This window comes from Lipophrys pholis, assembly GCF_963383615.2.
Source record: "Lipophrys pholis genome assembly, chromosome: 2".
Lineage (NCBI taxonomy): Eukaryota > Metazoa > Chordata > Actinopteri > Blenniiformes > Blenniidae > Lipophrys > Lipophrys pholis.
The window spans coordinates 34,400,449-34,420,897 of NC_137636.1; the positions used below are offsets into that span (position 1 = coordinate 34,400,449).

Sequence of the window (20,449 nt, forward strand, 5' to 3'; positions counted from 1 at the left end):
TATGAAGTGTTCATGTTCTCTCCATGTGTGCTGGTTTTCCTCCGGTACTCCGGTTTACGCCGATAGTCAAAACAACCTGCACCGTGACACCCTGAGCTACACCCCCGGCCTCCATCACCTCCTCCGGAGCGCTGCGCTGTGTGGCTGCTGAAGACGGTCCATTTGGTGAAGAAATTTCGTGTCTGCGGACTAATGAGGGACTTTTACTAAATGAACTCTGCCATCAATCTGTCCTGTGTAGTGAATGTCTGCTCCAACGAGCCGACAGAGTAGATATATGCTAGTAGATCCTTCACTATATGTGTGAGCTCCTAGTTTACACACCACATAGTAAACGATCTACTAGAGTATGTCTACTATGTAGACATACACAATCTAGTAGAGGCCTACTACTGTATGTCTCTGTATTAGATTATTCTGTGTTGAATATCACCTCAAAAAAAGCACCAACACAATATGAAAACTCAGCATTCCCTGCAGACCGAGAGAACGAGTTCCTCCTTGTATGTCACTTCCACATTCCTCTCCAGTCTCCGACCTCCCAGAGAGGGTTAGCTTGTCAACAACACGAAATTTGAAAAGTGGAAATTCCAGGGGGCATTCAATGAAGGCAAATACACATTTGACTGTTCTTTTTTAAGTGAAAAATTATAATTCAAGTTTCATGTTTGGAAAAATTTTATTAGTTCTTTTTGGTGCAGAAGACTGTGTAAAACTACTTTTTTCCCCCCTCAAAAGCATACTCAGGAATCGTTCGGAGAACTGATAAGGAATTGGATTGAAAAGCAGAATTGACAATGGCATTGATATTGATTAAATCTTATCAATTCCCACCCCTACTAATCTACCTGCTTATTCTCCTTTAAAAAAAAAAAAAAAAAAAATAATCTATAAGAGAACCGATTAAGAATTAAATTGTTAAACAGAATCGAAAATGGAATCGGAATCGGAAAACTCTTATCAATTCCCATCCCCAGTTATGACTGTGAATGGACATTAGCACATGGATGTGCTCAGACCAGCACTGTGATGACACGCGTGAAGCTTCAGGCAGATATCAGAATGTAGAGCAGCGTTACATCACTTCCTGTTTCATGGCGAACCATTGGATATTCATTGGAGCGCCATGGCCACGCCCTTTGCGATTATATTTATATATTTGATTTTATCCAACATAGTGTCACTTTTTCCTTCAGGAGAAATGTGTAATGAGACACTGCTAATATCCTGCAGGGTTGTTTCTGCTCAGGAGGACCTGGAGTTAGCAGTCGTCTCTGGACCAGCCTTCACATTTAAGACATCTATTCTGACAGTGTATCCACAGACTTTGAACCTCTGACCAATAAGCATTTCCTCTGGACTTCTGCCAGGGCCTGAGGAAGGGTTGTTGCAGCTGTCTGTGGCGCAGCATTGTACCTTTGACCCTTGAATGAGTGGAGCACGAGGACCAGTCCTGATGCTGAGTGACTAATAGATCAGCCAGAGTGTTCAGTGCTGCATCGTGACAAAAACATGTCGGGGCCACAATGGGATCTTCGTTGGTGTGTGTCAGAGTCACTGCTGAACCAGTGTGCCACCTCCAAGAACCAGCTCAGGGCTTTGAGGAGATGTTCCTCAGGAAATAATCGAGACAGGAATCAGACCATCTCCAGCGTTGTTTCTTGTTCTGTTTACCTGTCACTAGTTTTTGTGTGTCTGAGCTGTGGCCATAACACTGTTTTGTCATCTGATCCACAGAGAAGGAGCTGAACACTAAATGTGTTGTGGAAATGATGAAGAATCAGACGATCCTCCACCCTTCCGGCACCAACCTTGGAAAAACAGATTCCAGGTAAACACTGGGACCAAGTTCCAGTCCACAGCTCACGTTGATCCTTTCACATAACTGATCCAGCTGCTGAACATCTTTGTTCATGTAGTTTTGTCTGGCAGCACACAGTTTGTATAGTTTTTGTCCAAGAAGGAAGAAGTATTTTACTTTATCCATTACAGTTGTTGTTTGCAGTTTTTGGTTGTTTTTGAAAGTGTGTGGTTGAGCTGAGGACTGGATCACAGCAGACTGTTGTAAACTGGCTCTAAGAAAAACGACAGTGGGAGGATCCAGTGAGCTCTAACTGGAGATATGATAACCTTTTGTTTACTTTTTCAACAGCTTAAAAACCCTCCCAACTGACTCTTTCTTCTTCTCCTCTCACACTTAGTCTGTCTGCACATGTGATTCTGCACAGACGTATTTTAATTTCACTTTTGATCACTCTGCTTGTACCACTTTGATTGTCAGTGTTTGCCCCCAGTTATCCTGCTGATTGACTCCACTATCATCGATATTAGCAGCTTTAGATTTTGCCTATATTTTGGACCACCCTAAGGCACGGTATACATGGGAGTAATGTGTGCTGTGCTCCATCGAACAGCTGCAGACAGATGGTGATCACTGGCCAGAGTGATTACCACTAGCATTACCATCACTTTTGGACCATGGTCCTTCCAATTACGTTGCAGGTCCAGCTGGTGAAAAGGCTTGAGGTGGTCAGTTGAGGAAGCTTCAGATGTCTCAGGCTCTCAGGTAATCAGCTGGGTTGCAGATCTCTCTGCCGGCCGCCCTGACAAATAGATCCTGTTGGAGCAGGCTTCTCAGCTGGGTTTGGACTCTTCATTCGTCGACAGGCTGGAGTTTTTGGTAGGAAGCTGACCGACCACCTGCAGGTGGATTTTAACTGGCATTATGTACCCAGTGAATACGGTGTTGAGACGGGCTTAGACGTGTCGGATTTTATTCCTGAGAAGACTGCAGTGTGTGTCGTTGGATTGAAAACGTGAATGTGAGGATCACAACTGAGTGTCTGCCTGTTGCAACAATACTTTAGGAGAAGAAGAGGATGAACTTGTGGCTGTATTGAATCAGGTTGAACCTCAGCTGTTGGACCAGCAGCTCCTGGCTGTGTGTGAAGAAAGCTCCTCTTGTGACTGTGGGTGTTTCTGTGAGACAGATTGACAGGAAAACACAGACTGTGTATCAGGCTGTAACTCCCACCGCTGCTTCCGTTTCTGTGGCAACACAGAGGGAGGTGAACTCTGGGTCGTCACCAGTGACCGTGAAGAGCCTTCCTTGAGAGAGGAGAAGCTGGAAAAGGGGGAAGAAGGTCATTTACTGGAGCATCTGTCGACCATAAACTTCTCCTGACGACATTTATGGAGGCCTGAACAAGAGCGCAGCAGCAGTTCCTCTCTCCGGCTGTCAGCGCGGCAGTCTGACGGCCTTGCCGCTCCCCTCACGCTGCTCTCACTGTTTGTATTCGTCTTTTCGGGTCCAGCCTACTTTACATAGTGTTTGCATTGCAGCCCTATCTTTTGGTTGGTAATTTGCTGAGGAGTTAAGCTCTGATAATGTCTGGAGTCTGTGATTGGAGGTGCTACAAAGTCGGGCTGTTGCAGGCAGTGTTGCCACAGTTACCTTGAAAAAGTGATCCGGTTACTGATTACTGGTTACTCCTTTTAAAAGTAACTTAGTTACTTTACTGATTACTTCTTTTTAAAAGTAACTTAGATTCCAAGTTACTTTTTAAGTTACTTTCAGCAGCTGCCTCCGACACCCTCCATCGTCTGAACATAAAAATGAAAAACCTCTGCTGATCCCTGCCTTCTGCACCATGTTTATACCTATTTTAACTTTTGACCTTCATTCTTTGTTGTATTTATATCTGACTCACAGTTTTATTATCAGATTTATACAATTACTGGTTTTTACTTACCCAGCGATGTAGTTGTTGTCTGTTGTTGCATTATTTGTCTATTTATTTATTTGCACTGCCTGCTCTCAGCTACCATTTAATTTCCCCCGGGGACAAATTAATTCTTTGATTGATTGATTGATTGATTGATTGATTGATTGATTGATTGATAAAAGGGGGGGCTTCCTGCCTCAATATATCCTTTTACTCAGGAAAATTACAAAACTAGTGTAACATCTCTGCAGTTGTGTTCTTGTTGCAATGACAAGTTTTATTGATAATATTTGTTAGTTCCGATTCTTTTGTGTCACCTGAATGCACCATTAGAGCGAGTTGATTGGCTGAGAGTGGAGAAGGGGGCGGGTCAGGTGAGCTTGCGCAGCATGGTGCGGAAACTACCAGTGTGAGTGTGTGAGTGTGTGAGTGTGAGTGAGTGTGTGTGTGCGAGTGTGCGAGTGTGTGTGTGTGTCCATTTGGAGGAGAACTAAGCAGCGGCCCGGTTCTGTTTAATAATAAAGCGGCTTTACAAACAAGAAACTGGTCCTGCTGAATGCAGCAATAGTGACGCACAGTGACTTGTAGAAGTAACATTAATCTGATTACTGGTTTAGAAATAGTAACTTGTTAGATTACTCGTGACTGAAAAAAGTGGTCATATGAGAGTAACATGTTACCAGTGTCAGATAGTGACCCGCGGGTCACTTTTCTATTGTAGAATTGTGACCCACCTCATGGAAAAGTGACCCACTTCTATTAAGTCAAGGAAAGGTGACCTATGTCTCAACACCTTACATACACACTATTAAATAGATGATATAACATTAAAATAAGCATGGGTCAATATTCTACAGCATGGAAAAGTCACCTATGTCTCCTATTTAGTTATAAAAATAATAAATACATATAAATTATTAAAATGTACCTCTCACATGTGTAATCTAAGTAATACACCTTTAGCATTGTTTAGTCTTGGAAGTTTCATTTCAGGAATTAATTAAAAAAATAATTATATTTCTATTTTGTATGCACAGACTTGGAAACATCATTTCTGTGCATGTGATGGGATTTAGTAGTGCCTTATTTTTACATTGTATATATGAAAGGAAAGATCAAATAATACACAAAAGCAGTGGCTTATGACATGTAACAAATAGCATTTATATTAAATGTCTACATTAGAACATTCTTATTAGCAAAAGGTAAAGTTTCATAATAGGGGTCAAAGTTCTACTGGGCGGGTCATTTTTCCCTACTAGAAAAGTGACCTGCAGGTCAGAATTCTATATAGAATGAGACCGGCATCACTGGTTGCAGGTGTGTAATGTGTTGGTTGAACTGAAGCGCCAGGATCCCCCGTGGCAGGACCAGACAATACATTCAGAACAGCAGGAAGTTCTCTGGGTCATGTGCTTCAGCTGCTGGTCTGTCTGCAGCTTTGCAGCAGAATGCATGTTTACACTCAGTCTACAGAGAAATATTTCCGACGTGACAATTTCTAATATAGGTCAATATGTTGTTTAATGACTTCTTTCAGTGTTTATTGCATTTGAAATGTTGACCCTGTTGTGAATTGAAGCCATTGTGGTCTGCAGTGGGGACTGCGGCCGATGTGACGAGGTGAGAGCAGGCTGGAGAACAAGGGCTGGATTCTGGCTCAGGTAGGATATTTGCCTGCTACGCAAATAAGCTGCAGGTACAATGTCCCGGTTCACAGATCATGTGACCCTTGGCCTGAAGAAGCAGATAGAGCACGTTTTATGTTATCATGCATGTTATCACTTGTTTTTCACTTGAGGCCAGTGTAGCTGGAGCTGTGGCTGCAGGGATGAAGCCTGGTGTGTACTGTCATGTGAGGGTGAGGCTACAGGATTAAGTTGGTTTTCTTTACCTAATTCTTCTTCCTGACCAACTGCAGCTCTGTGTGGAAAAGAAAGCATCACTTCATTGCTGGATCAAAAGAGCCTGACAGTGTGTCACGGCATTATTCTTGAGCCACGGCACAGCAGGAAGAGAGGCAGATTCATGAAAGTCTACACAAAGCCATCATACATTAAGGAGCGTCGCATGAGCGATGAGGAGCATTTGGTCAGTGCACTATAACACATTCCAATGAAGCAGGTGGAACCAGAGCTGCACTCCACACTTCGTCTATTCGCCCGCTGATAGTCAAGTAAGTAAGTAAGTAAGGTTTATTTATAAAGCGCTTTTCACAGATAAAAAAATCACAAAGTGCTGTACATTAAATGGGTGAGTCAAGTTAAGGCTCTGTTTATCAGACTATGTTTCAGGTGGAATCGCTGAACCTTTGTTGTCGTGAGTCTTTGAAAATGACGCCGTCTCTTTTCAAGTAAATGACCATTTTTCAAAACCAAGTAGTCCCGCACATGTGCACTCCGGCGACAGTCTACACTATAGACCTGTAACTCTAGAGTGCTCGTCCAGTGCTCCTGGTGGCGCCACAATGGCCAATAGGCACTGACTTCCGGTAGTGTCAGAAAGCCAGCAGGGGGCAGCATTACAATGAGAGAAAGACTTCCGGTTGTGTTAAAAAGCCAGGAAGGGGCAGTGTTACAATGTGAGAAAGTTCAGCTACACCGAGTCTTTACAACAATCTGGCTCTTGACTCTCTGTTCATTCATCCAACATGAACCATAAGCTCAGGTTAAAGGTGTGAAGTACAATTAGGATTCAACTTCTCACTCTTACTGTTGTCACAGTAACTGCTATTTAACACATAAACAATAATAAAGGAATAACATGGTACCTTACAAATAAATGCATTTATTGCCTTTATGACAATTAAAGGAGCTAAAATATATATAGGACACTATGGTCTGTTAGGGTCAGAGTCTGTAATTATGGAGGTCTATCTTAGGGTCAGAGTCTCAAGTTAGAGAGGTCTATGTTAGGGTCAGAGTCTGTAATTATGGAGGTCTATCTTAGGGTCAGAGTCTCAAGTTAGAGAGGTCTATGTTAGGGTCAGAGTCTGTAATTATGGAGGTCTATCTTAGGGTCAGGCTCTCAAGTTAGAGAGGTCTATGTTAGGGTCAGAGTCTCAAGTTAGAGAGGTCTATGTTAGGGTCAGGGTCTCAAGTTAGAGAGGTCTATGTTAGGGTCAGAGTCTCAAGTTAGAGAGGTCTATGTTAGGGTCAGGGTCTCAAGTTAGAGAGGTCTATGTTAGGGTCAGGGTCTCAAGTTAGAGAGGTCTATCTTAGGGTCAGAGTCTCTCGCAGGGGTCCTTAATTATTTCCCCCTGAGGGCCAGAATCAGACCAGAATGCCAAACCAGGGCCGGAACCGTTGCAGGTTTTTTGCACTATGTCAGTAAAAGTTATTTTATTTGTAATGATGTTACCATTTTTACTGTTATTATTGCAGTTATCATTATTATTATGATTAGTAGTAGTCAAGGTGGTTGTAGTAATAATTTAAGTCTGGGATTTTCAAAGATTGTGTTGAGGGTCACATAATAAAGCACTCCTGGAAAAAGTAAGTGTAAGACCATTAAAGGAAGTGCAAAACCAACTATCTAATTATTTTCACACACAGAAAGACAGAGACAGAAATACAGGGAGAGATTTACAGTTTGTTACATTTTAAATTCCATAATTGTTGTTTCAGTGCTGCTTTTGTTTCTGTTCTCATTTCATTCATCTATTGTTTTTAATTGTGCTCGGTTGCATATGAAGTATAAAAACTGCTATATAAATGAACTTATTATTACTATTGTTGTTGTAATTTTGTTATAATACACCAGTTAGATGCCATATAAACAAAAACAAATGAGTTCACTCACCAATCAGTGAGAAAAGTGACGGGATGAGGAAATCCCTCTGATGTATCCTGTCGTCTCAATCCTGAGGTCAAGATGTTCATCAGAAAGTCTGTTTCTGGATTCTGTTTCTTTAAGTCAGTGATCAGAGGTGAAGAACACTCCTCCACTAAATCCTCCACCCTTCTTGTCGCAGTATTATCTGACAGTTACCAATATCATTTTCCTGTCATTCCAGCTACATTCCTGACATTCTTAATGTGACCTAATGCTTCTGAATATAGTTCTTAAATGTGCCTGACATTCCTGATATCCCTGGAACATCTTTATGGCTCCAATAAATCTTACAAGAATATCAAGAATCACCTGTATTGGTGAAGTTTGTAACTGAGCATGTGGATTAGTTGTGATGTGTGTTGATGTGTTATACAGCATTCGCTCCCTGCAGCATCCTCCTCTCTGATCAAATCCATGGAATTTCTCTGAATGCTGAGCGAGCTAGAGTGTGTGAACTGTTCAGTAGCTGTTGGTAGAATAACTGAGGTGTGTGTGGAGTCATATATATATATATATATATATATATATATATATATATACCCAGTTGTGGACCTGACTTGTATTACACTCTGGGCGAACACCCCACGAGACTCACCTGAGACTCATTTCCACTGATGTGCGATGCGCCCTGGCAGCTGGACACATCTCTATAGCAAAATCCACAACTAAATATAACTATATAATTCTCCCGATTCGCCACATTCCTGACAGATTAATGATAGAAAAATACGTCCAAGGAGAGCGCGTGCGCATTGACGTAATTACGTCGGACGCGCACAGACTCCGGCTCCGACTACGGTGTGGGATGAGGTCCAAACAAGTTAGAGCAGCGCACTTTCCCCCACAAATCCCACTTTATTTCACGTTGATGTGCAGCTTTTGGGCCGGCGCGGGCCAGACAGTTGGCTCCGGCGGGCCGCCTATTGAGGACCCCTGGTCTAGAGTTATGAGCTCTATGTTCTGCACATCCACAACAAAAACAGTTCTTGAACAAAGTGAACATTTCCTCCTCCACATGCTCACACATTTCTTCTTAGACACACTGAGGGGATCTACTCCATGAGGATGACAGAGAAGTTACAAAACACAGCGCCAACTAGTGGCCTGGCATGCAAACTGCAGCGTTCTCAAGGTTTCTCTCAGTTCTCAAATCGAATCGAGGCTGGACTGTTGAGGACAGGAAGGTGTTGCTGGTCGCTGTGAGGTCGGCCTCATATAACCTGTTGTGAAATGTGGAGGTCTGCTGCAGCCTGCCAGTCCCAACACTGATAATTCATTAAATCCACAGCTTTTTCAACACTGTGTTTGGAGCTTGGACCGTTTTGTTGATGCTGTTGAAGACCATTATGAGTCTCACTTCTTCAGGTAGAGGAGTTGCTGGCCGATTTCATTACTATTAGAATTAATTACAGTGGAAATCACATAAATTTTCATGTTCAAGCTGTTCATTTTGTCATTTTTCTGTGAACTGTATTTCATAAGTACAGGATTGGTTAAATACAGCCCTCAGTTCTCCTCATCAGGTTGGGATTCCTGCCTGAGAGACAGAAAGAGAAACAATTCATCTCTTCCATGCAAACAGCTTTCCTGCTGCGAGCGGGGCGGAGTCGCACTGAGTCTGATGGGGCGGAGTCGTACTGGGTCTGTTGGGGCAGAGTCACTCTGAGTGATGGGGCAGAACCACACTGAGTCCAACCTGCGGAGATTTCCGATCCATGAGCCATGTCTGTGTGTTTCCACATACTGTGTGTTAATGAAGCCACAAGAGATTCCCTTCCCTTTAGAGAGGAGTTTATTAGAGCCTCATTTCAGATCAACAATAATGATGATAACAATATTAAAGCAAACAGGGCTTTGGTATGGGAATAGTATAGGTATCTGCAGATGTCCAAATTCAGGTATCGGCATCGGATCGGAAATGAAAAAATGTGGATCGGTGCATCCCTAATGTCAAGATGGAAAAGTGGTTTTCAGGCAGCAGGGGTCCAATTGGTGTGACGCTCTAGAGAAGCCCTGAAGGAGTCGGTTCCACTGGGATTCCGAGGCTGAATGTCAGGAATCTGTGAGTTAATGAGGAAAATCATTTGACAACGGCTCTAATAATAAACATTCCAAGGGTCTCTTCTGTGCTGCCTTGCTTCAAGCTGGGTCTTCTGGAGCAGGATTATTATTTCTCTCTGGTTTTGACAAAACCTGAAGGTCGTGACCTGGTCTGACTTTTGACCCGGCCTGACAGGCTGCAGTGTGCGACAGGGTGCAGTGTGTTGGAGCTGCGTGTGGCTCCTCTGGAGTGACTCCTCCTCTGGAGTGACTCCTCATCTGGAGTGACTCTTCATTTGGAGCAGCGACTCCTCTGGAGTGACTCCAGCCTCCAGAGTGACTCTCTGGATGTGTGCTGTTACTCTTCTCTCACACTGAATCAAAGATCAGTTCAGTCAACTGGAACCTATTCCTAGAGCGACAGTGGAGGTTGATGGGCTGCAGAGCTGCAGCTGCTCTGGAGTTCTTCAACCTCCGGCTACCTACAGCCCTGCGCTCTGCCTCCGCTATTCCTCTGCTTTGCCTCCGTGCTGCCCTTCTGTCTCAGCTCTGTCTCCACTCTGCCTCCACACTGTCTCCGCTTTGCCTCTGCTCTGTCTCCGCTCTGCCTCCACTCTGCCCTCTGTCTTCGCTCTGTCGACGCTCTGCCTCTGCTCTGTCCCTCTGTCTCCATTCTGCCTCCACACTGTCTCCGCTTTGCCTCCGCTCTGTCTCCGCTCTGCCTCCACTCTGCCTCTCTGTCTTCACTCTGTCTCCGCTCTGCCTCTGCTCTGTCCCTATGTCTCTGCTCTGCCTCCACACTGTCTCCACTCTGCCCCTCTGTCTTCACTCTGTCTCCGCTCTGCCTCTGCTCTGTCCCTCTGTCTCCGCTCTGCCTCCGCTCTGTCCTGTCCACACAGATGTGGAGGGAGGGAGAGTCGGGGGCAGCAGATGAAGGGAGTGGTGGGGCCATGCATGAAGTTATGTTAAAATGACAGCGATGGGAGCGGAGGAAGAGCTGCGGAGGAGCAGACCAATAAAAGTGACGCGAGAGTGAGGAGGCGGGCTCAGTGCTCTCCTGACAGCCTCTTCCTCCACTTCCATTGGTCAAAGGGAGTCCCGCGCTTCTTCAGTGGGCATACATGGTTGACCCTGCTCGTCTGCAGGCCTTAAAGCCGCGTGCGTGTATAAATATGTTGTCATGTGCACTAAATTTTCTGTTACTTTCCACATGCTCGTCCTGACTCTCCACCATCATCAGGAGTCAGTCCAAGGTAAAGACACACACACACACACACACACACACACACACACACACACACACACACACACACACACACACACACACACACACACACACACACACACACACACACACACACACACACACACACACACACACACACACACACACACACACACACACACACAGTCATGGTTAAGGGGAGTATTTATTGTGTAGCTTGAATCATCAGGGTTGTGCTACCATGTGTCCTTCACAATATTCTTCAGAGGAAGGAAAATAGCAGGCTATTTAATTTAAGGGTGTGAAGCAACGTCCAGCATGGCTGCTCCTCAAAAGCTCTGAATATGTCGCGAGTGTAGTAATCAGTGTCTATCAGTGTGAATCACAGCGCAGAGTGATGAGGTGTAACCCCCCCCCCCCCCCCGTCTCTGCAGGTCTTTGCCTACGATTACTGCTTCTGGTCCATGGATGAAACGGACCAGGAAAACTTTGCAGGTCAGCTTCCGTTTGGGTTTGTTTATAAATGAATAAAAGAAGAGTTCTGCAGGATGTGTTGTTTATGCGTGTGTGTGTGTGTGTGTGTGTGTGTGTGTGTGTGTGTGTGTGTGTGTGTGTGTGTGTGTGTGTGTGTGTGTGTGTGTGTGTGTGTGTGTGTGTGTGTGTGTGTGTGTGTGTGTGTGTGTGTGTGTGTGTGTGTGTGTGTGTGTGTGTGTGTGTGTGTGTGTGTGTGTGTGTGTGTGGACTGCAGGTCAGGAGGTGGTGTTTCAGTGCCTTGGAGAAAGTCTTCTCCACAATGCCTTCCAGGGCTACAACGCCTGTATCTTTGCCTACGGACAAACCGGTAATTCACACACATACACAGGAGCAGCTGCTTCTCTATTGGATGTAGTGAATAAAGATTTTCTCTACGTTTTTATAGCTAATCACCTTGAAGCTCCAAAATCAGAATGTCAGAGTGTCAAAGAGGAGTGTCAGTGTGGTTGTGGTGACTTTTCTTCAGCACAAACTGTTGTTTAACACTTTACCTTTGTCTTGTTGTTCCTCCACCACATCATTGGTTCTTTCAAATACAATTTGAAAAGAAATTATACGTCACCCACTTTTCTACCCAGTGTATGTTAAAAAAGACTTCTGTTATTCCTGTTGTCTTTCTGTAGACAGGTTCTGATTTGCCTCCTTTTCATGCTCAAACATTCATAGTAAATTCAGAAGCGATGTGCACATGCAGGACATTTGCAGTCGACCGTCTGATTAAAGTCTCAGACTTTTCTAACCTCGTGGTTGTTAAAAGACTCTGAGCTGCTCAGTAGTCAGATATAGATTAAAATCATGGAGCAGAATCTCTCATCCAGTCACATTTTAACCCTTTACACAGGTTATTTTGGTCAATAAATATGTTTCAATTTCAAACGTGATTTGTGTCAACTCCGTCAGACACGCCAACAAATGTACAGTTTTAATTCTTCCAGGCCAACAAGGATCTAAAGTTCTTAATTACGTTCCCAAAGGATTTAGTTACTCTGGTATGTAATAAAATACATCATGTAATCTTAAGTTTGGATTTCACACAATTCTGAAAAGTCTGGAAAAGATTTCTAAATGTCTTCACATTCAAACAGGTCCTCTATGAACAATATAAACTGAAGAAAGAATGAACGCATCCTCACCAACACCACACTCTAGTGGCCAGTAATGTCATTGTATCTTACAAGATTTGAATTAAAACTTTTCAAGATACATCAATTCTAATGAGAAGGTTTGACCTGATGGTGGTGCTAGAGGACAGGTCAACTCACTCATAGTTTTCATTATCAAGGGTTATTTTTGCATTCCACAAATAAACAAAGTGATGACGCAAAAACTTGGTCAACAAAGTCACCAACGATGTTCTGCTCCTCGCTGCCAGATGTTCATCTCCATTTGCACCAGCGGGCAGAGCCGCATTCTTTGGTTGAGCCTTTTGAACCTGCTCTTCCTCTATAATAGAGTATCTATAATAAAACATATTAACAGCCTATTGTATTTTGTTTTTTATGTTCACATTTATTTATGTGGTTAAAATATATTAACATTTCAGTGCAACTATTACGGGGTCCATATTCTATAGGGGGGGGGGGGGGGGGTTATATTCTATAAGGGGGTCCATTTACAATCTTACAATGGCGTGGCAGGCCGCAGCTCCAGGAGATGGAGTCTGAGATGGAGATGGGCCTCCGTTTTCTGTTACACAGTGAAAACTCTTACTGTGAACAGCAGCTGTCCAACTCCTGCTGAAGCTCCTCCTCTCCTTACTGAGAGGAGCGTCTGAACCTTGTCGGAACACCAGGGGGCAGTGTAGAGCTAAATTTCAATAAACCAGTTCACTAAACAACCAGTGACCACAAAGAAGCGTATGAGAACAACAACGGGTTTATAGGCGAGGAGATATTTAAATATTGCCGCTTGTCCAGAGTGACGATCGTCACTGACCAATCAGCAAACAGCTGCATTGTAGCTCTGCTTTATGAGACCCGTTCCTCAGTGCTCGGTACCTCAACGGAGGAGTGACGAAAATTGTTGGTTACGGTTTCTCCTGTACCATCCACAACTTTTGTCAGTGGAGACCCACAGAAAACGATCCCGCCCCGTCCAAAAGGTCTTTATAGGAACCGACTGAATTCCATAGGTACAACCGAGTACCGATTCATGTAAAACCAATCAGTACCATGTTTTGTTACCTAAACGCATCCTTTTGACCGAGTAGGAGATTTTACAAGCCGGACAACGGAGCAACATGGCGGAGAGAAAGCTTAATATTTCAAACTGGTTTTCATTTATGCATTATTAAGAAAAAAACGCTTCTAGTTGTAGTTCAGGGTTTTCATGTTGAAGAAATTTGTGAAACAACTGTGACGTTACAATCCAAGCAGTTGGATGTTGTTTTGATATATTTGTTAAAGTTTATATATTGAGAATTAAATATGTTAAAATGAAAACTTTGGAGATTTTATTATTAAATCAATTAACATTTATTACCACGTAAACACACAAACATGCTGAATGTTGGTCCCATTGAGTACTGATACCGATTCCTAGGTACCGGTTCTAATGTGAAAGGTTCCATCCCTAGAAATGTGGACAATGTGCTGATTGATCGTGTGTGTGTGTGTGTGTGTGTGTGTGTGTGTGTGTGTGTGTGTGTGTGTGTGTGTGTGTGTGTGTGTGTGTGTGTGTGTGTGTGTGTGTGTGTGTGTGTGTGTGTGTGTGTGTGTGTGTGTGTGTGTGTGTGTGTGTGTGTGTGTGTGTGTGTGCAGGCTCGGGGAAGTCGTACACCATGATGGGTTCAGGAGACCAGCCCGGGCTGATTCCTCGCCTGTGCAGTGCTCTGTTTGATCGAACGCAGAAGGAGCAGGGGGAGGAGGAGTGCTTCACTGTGGAGGTGTCCTTCATGGAGATCTACAACGAGAAGGTCCGGGACCTGCTGGACCCCAAAGGGTACGACCTCCCTGCACCTGCAGCTCTTCAAAATACAACAAGCCGTTTGTCCCGATGAGTCGACCTCAGAGAAGCAGCAGGAAGTGAACACATCATCTCCAAGTCTGCTGAGCCTCCATTCCACTGAGTGTTTTACTCTTTCTTCAATGAAAATTACCTCAAACTGTCCAGGTGCACTTTGTGGAATTAAGTAATATAGTTATACATTAGTTCTATTAGCAAGGATTTCAAAATTTGTAGATTTTTATTTTCCAATAATTTTGAAATTCAGAGCTGCTAAAATCAGCTTGTTGCAAACATATAAATCAACAGACTTTTCACAGTTAAAAATGCTCATTTACTCCCATTCTAAACTACATTTCTCATCCAGTCATTCAGCTCACAAGCTGGGCTTTGTTTGAGAGCCAGGATTTAAATTTTTATTATGGACATTTTTATGAAAATAAGCTAATAATAACAATGCAGATGAAGCGCAGTGATGCATGATAGCCTGCAAGTACAAAAGAAAAAAATCTTTCCATGGTGTCAAAATGCGGTTTCTTCTCATGAAAACTGTAGAAAAATATAACTTGGTGACGCTTTTTGTTGCTGAAGTACAATTAAAAGTCATTGAGGAGGATGATGTCTGGACTTTTGTGGGAAGTGGGAAGGTTTTTTGGGATCATTGTAAGATTTTAAGTTTAAATGCCTCACCGTACAAAACATCCTCAGACCTCAGACCTCCAACATTTTCAGCAAAGAAAAATCTTTTGCGTGACGATCGTGTGCGTTTAACAACCCAACCTGCAGCTGAACTCTGGAGTTGTGGGAGCTGCTGTGGTCCCATTTCCATGCAGGCAGTGAGGAGGCCAGGCCGTGTCCAGCAGTAAATCAGCCCTGCCTCATGTCTGCCTCCGATTCACTGCCTGACCTTTAACCTCAGTGAGAGGAGAGCAGACCATCTGAGAGCCATATGTGCTGAGCTGTGGGTCAGTAATGATGTGGTTGTGGGTCCTGCTGCAGCTCCCAGGTCTGTGTGTTTGTTCCAGGGGAAGACAGACGCTGAAGGTGAGAGAACACAAAGTCCTGGGTCCCTACGTGGACGGCCTGTCTCGACTGGCGGTGGCCTGCTACAAGGTGAACACCTCTCCACCTGCTTCCATTTTCACATCATTGAATGACCCGCCGGCCGTCCTCCAGAGCTCCTCCTGTAAAGCACTGTGGAGCGTTTCTGAGCTTCCTATGACTGTCGTCCTCAGGACATCGAGTCTCTGATGTCGGAGGGGAATAAATCTCGAACGGTCGCTGCAACCAACATGAATGAGGAGAGCAGCCGATCGCACGCCGTCTTCAACATTATCCTCACACACACGTTGAAAGACCTGCAGTCTGGGGTGAGATGAGAGCGCACGCAACCACACGTGCATGTGCACACACAGCTGAGCGTTTGATTGAGTGTGGTGAACATGGTGAAGGAGGAGGAACTGGTGGAGGCCTGAACACATGCTGAAATCCACCATCAGAAACACGAAGGACACAAGTCCACAGGGCTTTTCATCTTTATTCTAACACGGTGCTTGAGTGACATTCTTGTGCAATGGAGAGAAAAATCAGGCTCCACGTAAGTTCAGTTTCTCTGAGAGCTCAGAAGTCAATCAGCTCAAACTAGAACACCAGCAACCAGGAAGAAACCTCAACTAACTGAAACCTCAACTAACTGATACATGAACTCAATGAAAACGAAACAAACTTGTCTTAAATTAACGTCATGTTACCGTCACGTTACAGTTAGGCTACTGTCATGTTACCATCATGTTAATGTCATGTTACAGTCATGTTAACATCACTTTACTGTCACGTTAACATCGTCTTGCAGTCATGTTACCATCATGTTACTGTCACATTAACGTCATATTACTATCATAATAACGTCACATTACCGTTGTGTTACCATCACATTACAGGCATGTTAACGTCACATTACCGTCACGCTACTGTCATGTTACAATCATGTTAACGTCATGTTAACGTCATGTTAACGTCCTGTTACAGTCATGTTAACGTCACATTACCGTCACGCTACTGTCATGTTACCATCATGTTACAGTCATGTTAACGTCACGTGACTATCATGTTACAGTCATGTTAACGTCACATTACAGTCACGCTACTGTCATGTTACCATCATGTTACAGTCATGTTACAGTCATGTTAACGTCACGTTATCGTCATGTTACCATCATGTCAGTCATGTTAACGTCATATTACCGTCATATTACCGTCACGTTACCGTCACGTTACCGTCATTTAGCCGTCAGCATTGCAGGTCCACCTGCTGCTCGTGTGCAGAGTTATAGAAGTTGTCTTTTCCCTCTTGGCAGTGAGACGGAGCCGTTTGAAAGAGACGTTCGTTCACGTTATTTCCTCACGGTAGACAAAAATAGCGCTTTGTTTCTGAAGATGAGGAGAGTTTGATATCAGTTCGGAGACCGATATCATCATTGGAGCCGGAAAGGCCACGAACAGGCTGGTGCAGTGTGATGAGCCAGGCGCCAACTGACTGACCTCCACACTGCTCAGCCTCTGAGGTGGAGGAGGCTGTGGGAAAGCTTCATGAGCAGGAGGAAGTAGACGTCACTCTGCAGCTCTTATTTCCAGGCCAGGTTACAAGTAACAAGTCCTTTAATAATTCACAAGCATGAGTGTGAGCTGGTCAGCCGATACAGGCTGCTGCGTTTCCATGTTTTTAAAAATAATGTAATGATATATAATATCTGAAAAATAAAATAAATTGTAATCATTATTATCGAAGGACATTATTCAAAATATCACAAAATAAATTCTTCTACATTTATTGTATCAGAATAGACAAAATAATTCTCTTTTTGTCTTCATCAACCCATGATGGGCCAACATGTGCCCACAGTCCTGAACTCGCAGTGACTTCATACTGACTGATCTACCGTCTACAAATCATGTCTTTATTTCTTTTTTAAAACTGTTTTACATTTAAACTCCTTTCAGGTGTTTCAGACTGTTTCAGAGTTTCACACCATATAAGAAATATTTCCTGGTAGCAGGTTGTTTTTTTGCTTTGAGTGTTTTTTGTGCTGTCTGTGATACTACCAGATCAGATAATAATGCTAATAACAATAACAGTAATAATTAGTAATACATTTGATTTGTCAGCACCTTTCATGACACCCAGTGACATTGAACATGTTAACATACATTTAAAGCAATAAAAATCATTTCAACAGGTCTGCTGAGTTGCATCCTATGCAAATCTGCAGAGTTGAATATTTGACGCTAGTGATGAGAGCTTGAAATGAAGTGCTGATGGACAAATTGATTATTAAATGGTTTCAGAATTTAAAGAAATTGTAGGATTTATTTTACCCTGAAAATGCTGAATTTGTGTGATCCCTATATCCTCCTCCATTAATGATCCTTGTTGCTTTCTTTTGCAGAGTAGCTAATGAATGTGTTATATTTCTGTATGTATTGGCCCACGCCTCTGCACAGTACGTTAAATACGGTAAAACTATTGAAAAGTACAGTATGTGGAGTCATTTTTTATTATTTGTTTTTAAATTATATGAGCCTCGTTATTGTTTGTTCTGGTTGTGAGGAACTTTTTGTCACTGAACAGAACTGAATGAGCCACATTTCTCTCAAAATACTGAGTCAGATCTATTCTGTTCAGGTAGCACCAAAAACTGGACTTTTCACAACTTTTTTGATGAGGCGTAGCAGCGGCGACAAGACAAAATATCAGTCCTGTGGTATTTACACACTTGGAAGTTCTCGGTGGATCTCCTGCAGCGCTGGGACGTGTGGGTGAACAAGTTTGCATTGATATTAGTCCGACTGCAGGGGGTGTGATCTCTATCTGAGCTGGATCTTTATGTCATGTTTCCTCAGGGTTTCAGTTTATTGATTCACCTCATGTGTGGTTTCACTCTGCAGTAACGGTGGAGGGATAAGAGCAGGTTTTTAACATCTCAGGTGAAATATCCGTGTTTCGTCGTGGATTAAAACATGTGGCCTCCTGCTGGAAAAGAGACCGGTTCAAATGACCACAATTTATTCTGTCACTCCGGAGTGGCATCACACCCCGGAGTGTAGTCACACCCCGGAGTGTAGTCACACCCCGGAGCGCCGTCACACCTCGGAGCGCCGTCACACTTCGGAGTGACGTCACACCCGGGATTGTTGTCAAACCCTGGTGTGTTGTCACACGCCAGAGTGTCGTCACACCCCTGTGTCGTCACACGCCAGAGTGTCGTCACGCGCCAGAGTGTCGTCACACCCCTGTGTCGTCACACGCCAGAGTGTCGTCACGCGCCAGAGTGTCGTCACACACTGTAGTGTCGTCACACACTGGAGTGTCGTCACACATTGGAGTGTCATTGTACCCTGGAGTGTTGTCACACTCCGGAGTGTCGTCACGCCCCGACTCGCTGCTGGACAGATCTGTGGGCTTGAGGTGACCAGGGTGTGCAGGTTCCAGTTTGGACTCTTCACATGAATTGAGACCAAACGTCCTGGTTCACATTCTTATTTCATGACTATCCACAGTATTAAACCTGCAGCCACATCGACTGGTGTTCGACAGGAAAACAATTCCAGTGCAGCTTTTCTGAGGAGTTTCCTCTTGACCTTCCTGCTCTGGACGAACGGAGGCTGGAAGTCTTGGAACAGCTGTTGTTTTTATTTTAAGATTTTTCTTGGTTATGTTTTAACAGGGAGTATTTTAGAGATTATGAAGCACGTTAATCAACCGATCAAAACTATCTCTGAATTTGTGTCTGTGGTGTTACTCAGTTATTTAGTTACTGAACCAAATTTTACAGCCATGTTGTATATTTTCATCATAGCCAACTTAATAATCATCTTGCGACATGTCAGTGTCTCCAGGCTTCTGCTTTAGAAATGAGGGGTGTGTGGTTCAGATCAGGGAGAGCTTGATGTGGTGATGGATCCAGTGTTACTCACCTGTTAGCAGCACAGGAGCCACATCAGCCCATCCACATGCCTCTTTTCATCCATTAATGTCACATATTAAAGTTTCTCACCTCTTGCTCATCTGTTGGCTTCAAAACAAAGATTCTCAGTGCAGGACTCACCAGGAGCTGGAATGGCCTGATAAGAAGCTCGGTCACTGCTTCAGGACTGGTGCAGTGGTGAAGCACTGCTTCAGGACTGGGGCAGTGGTGAAACTAGTGAATGCTCCTTGAGAGAAGCTGCAGTTCTTCTAATCCCCTGGAGGTTCTTCTCCTTTGGCCTCAGCAGACGTACTCAGGACTTCCTGTTTGTGTCTGCAGACCAGCGGAGAGAAGGTGAGCAGGTTGAGTCTGGTGGACTTGGCTGGAAGTGAGCGAGCAGCCAAGACGGGAGCAGCTGGGGAGCGCCTGAAGGAGGGAAGCAACATCAACAAGTGAGCAGAAGCAGAGGAACATACAAAGGCTCTTTTATTTCATCCTCCTCACCACAGAGCATTTGAACTCCGCCAGGAGGAGTGTTCAGTCATGACAGTGGAGGCATTTCCTTCACACACACCACAGCTCAAGGACTTCCTGTGTTCCCTGAGACTCACATGACAGTCGCTCTCTGGACACATCCTAGTACAAACATTGTTATGGACAAGCTTTTAACTGAACCTTGGACGGAGAGGTTCAGGAGATCTTTTCCCCCCGGCCTTCAGATACGAGAAGAACCGCTGACATCCTGATGAGCAACTTATAGCTACCTGTGCTGCCTCACTTGTTTTTATGAGACTTAAATCACTTATTTAACTTATTACTGAATCTTTGATATTTAAATATCTTTTACTGCCGTCATGATGTGAACTTGTATTAGAAGTGTGATGATTTATCATTGATCATTACACTGTGAGCTTCTGGACACTGTGACAATCTACCCTACCTCACCGTAACTTACTCTACCCTACTCTACTGTACTCTACTCTACTCTACTCTACTCTGACTAAAACCAGTTTACTAAAACACATCTAAGGGAACTCCTGTTTGGAAAATTACTCTCAAGAACATATTCTGTCATTTTACTCTCTGAACTTCATTTATTTCATGAATGAAGCATTATAATTAACTCTGTGTGTGTGTGTGTGTGTGTGTGTGTGTGTGTGTGTGTGTGTGTGTGTGTGTGTGTG

The 20,449-nt window shown here is 43.8% G+C and overlaps 1 protein-coding gene across 1 annotated transcript in view; it reads left to right on the forward strand.

The window, feature by feature from the left end:
* The window catches only part of kif13ba (kinesin family member 13Ba), a gene marked incomplete at its 5' end in the record, with an annotated part of 57,807 nt that overhangs the window by 13,356 nt on the left and 24,002 nt on the right, over positions 1-20,449 (forward strand). Inside the window, 8 exons of the mRNA XM_080493388.1 lie at positions 1,738-1,831; positions 10,840-10,852; positions 11,259-11,319; positions 11,573-11,665; positions 14,118-14,298; positions 15,327-15,414; positions 15,537-15,671; positions 19,605-19,717. Coding sequence (XP_080349514.1) covers positions 1,738-1,831; positions 10,840-10,852; positions 11,259-11,319; positions 11,573-11,665; positions 14,118-14,298; positions 15,327-15,414; positions 15,537-15,671; positions 19,605-19,717 — 778 coding nt within the window. The remainder of the gene's footprint in view (positions 1-1,737; positions 1,832-10,839; positions 10,853-11,258; positions 11,320-11,572; positions 11,666-14,117; positions 14,299-15,326; positions 15,415-15,536; positions 15,672-19,604; positions 19,718-20,449) is intronic.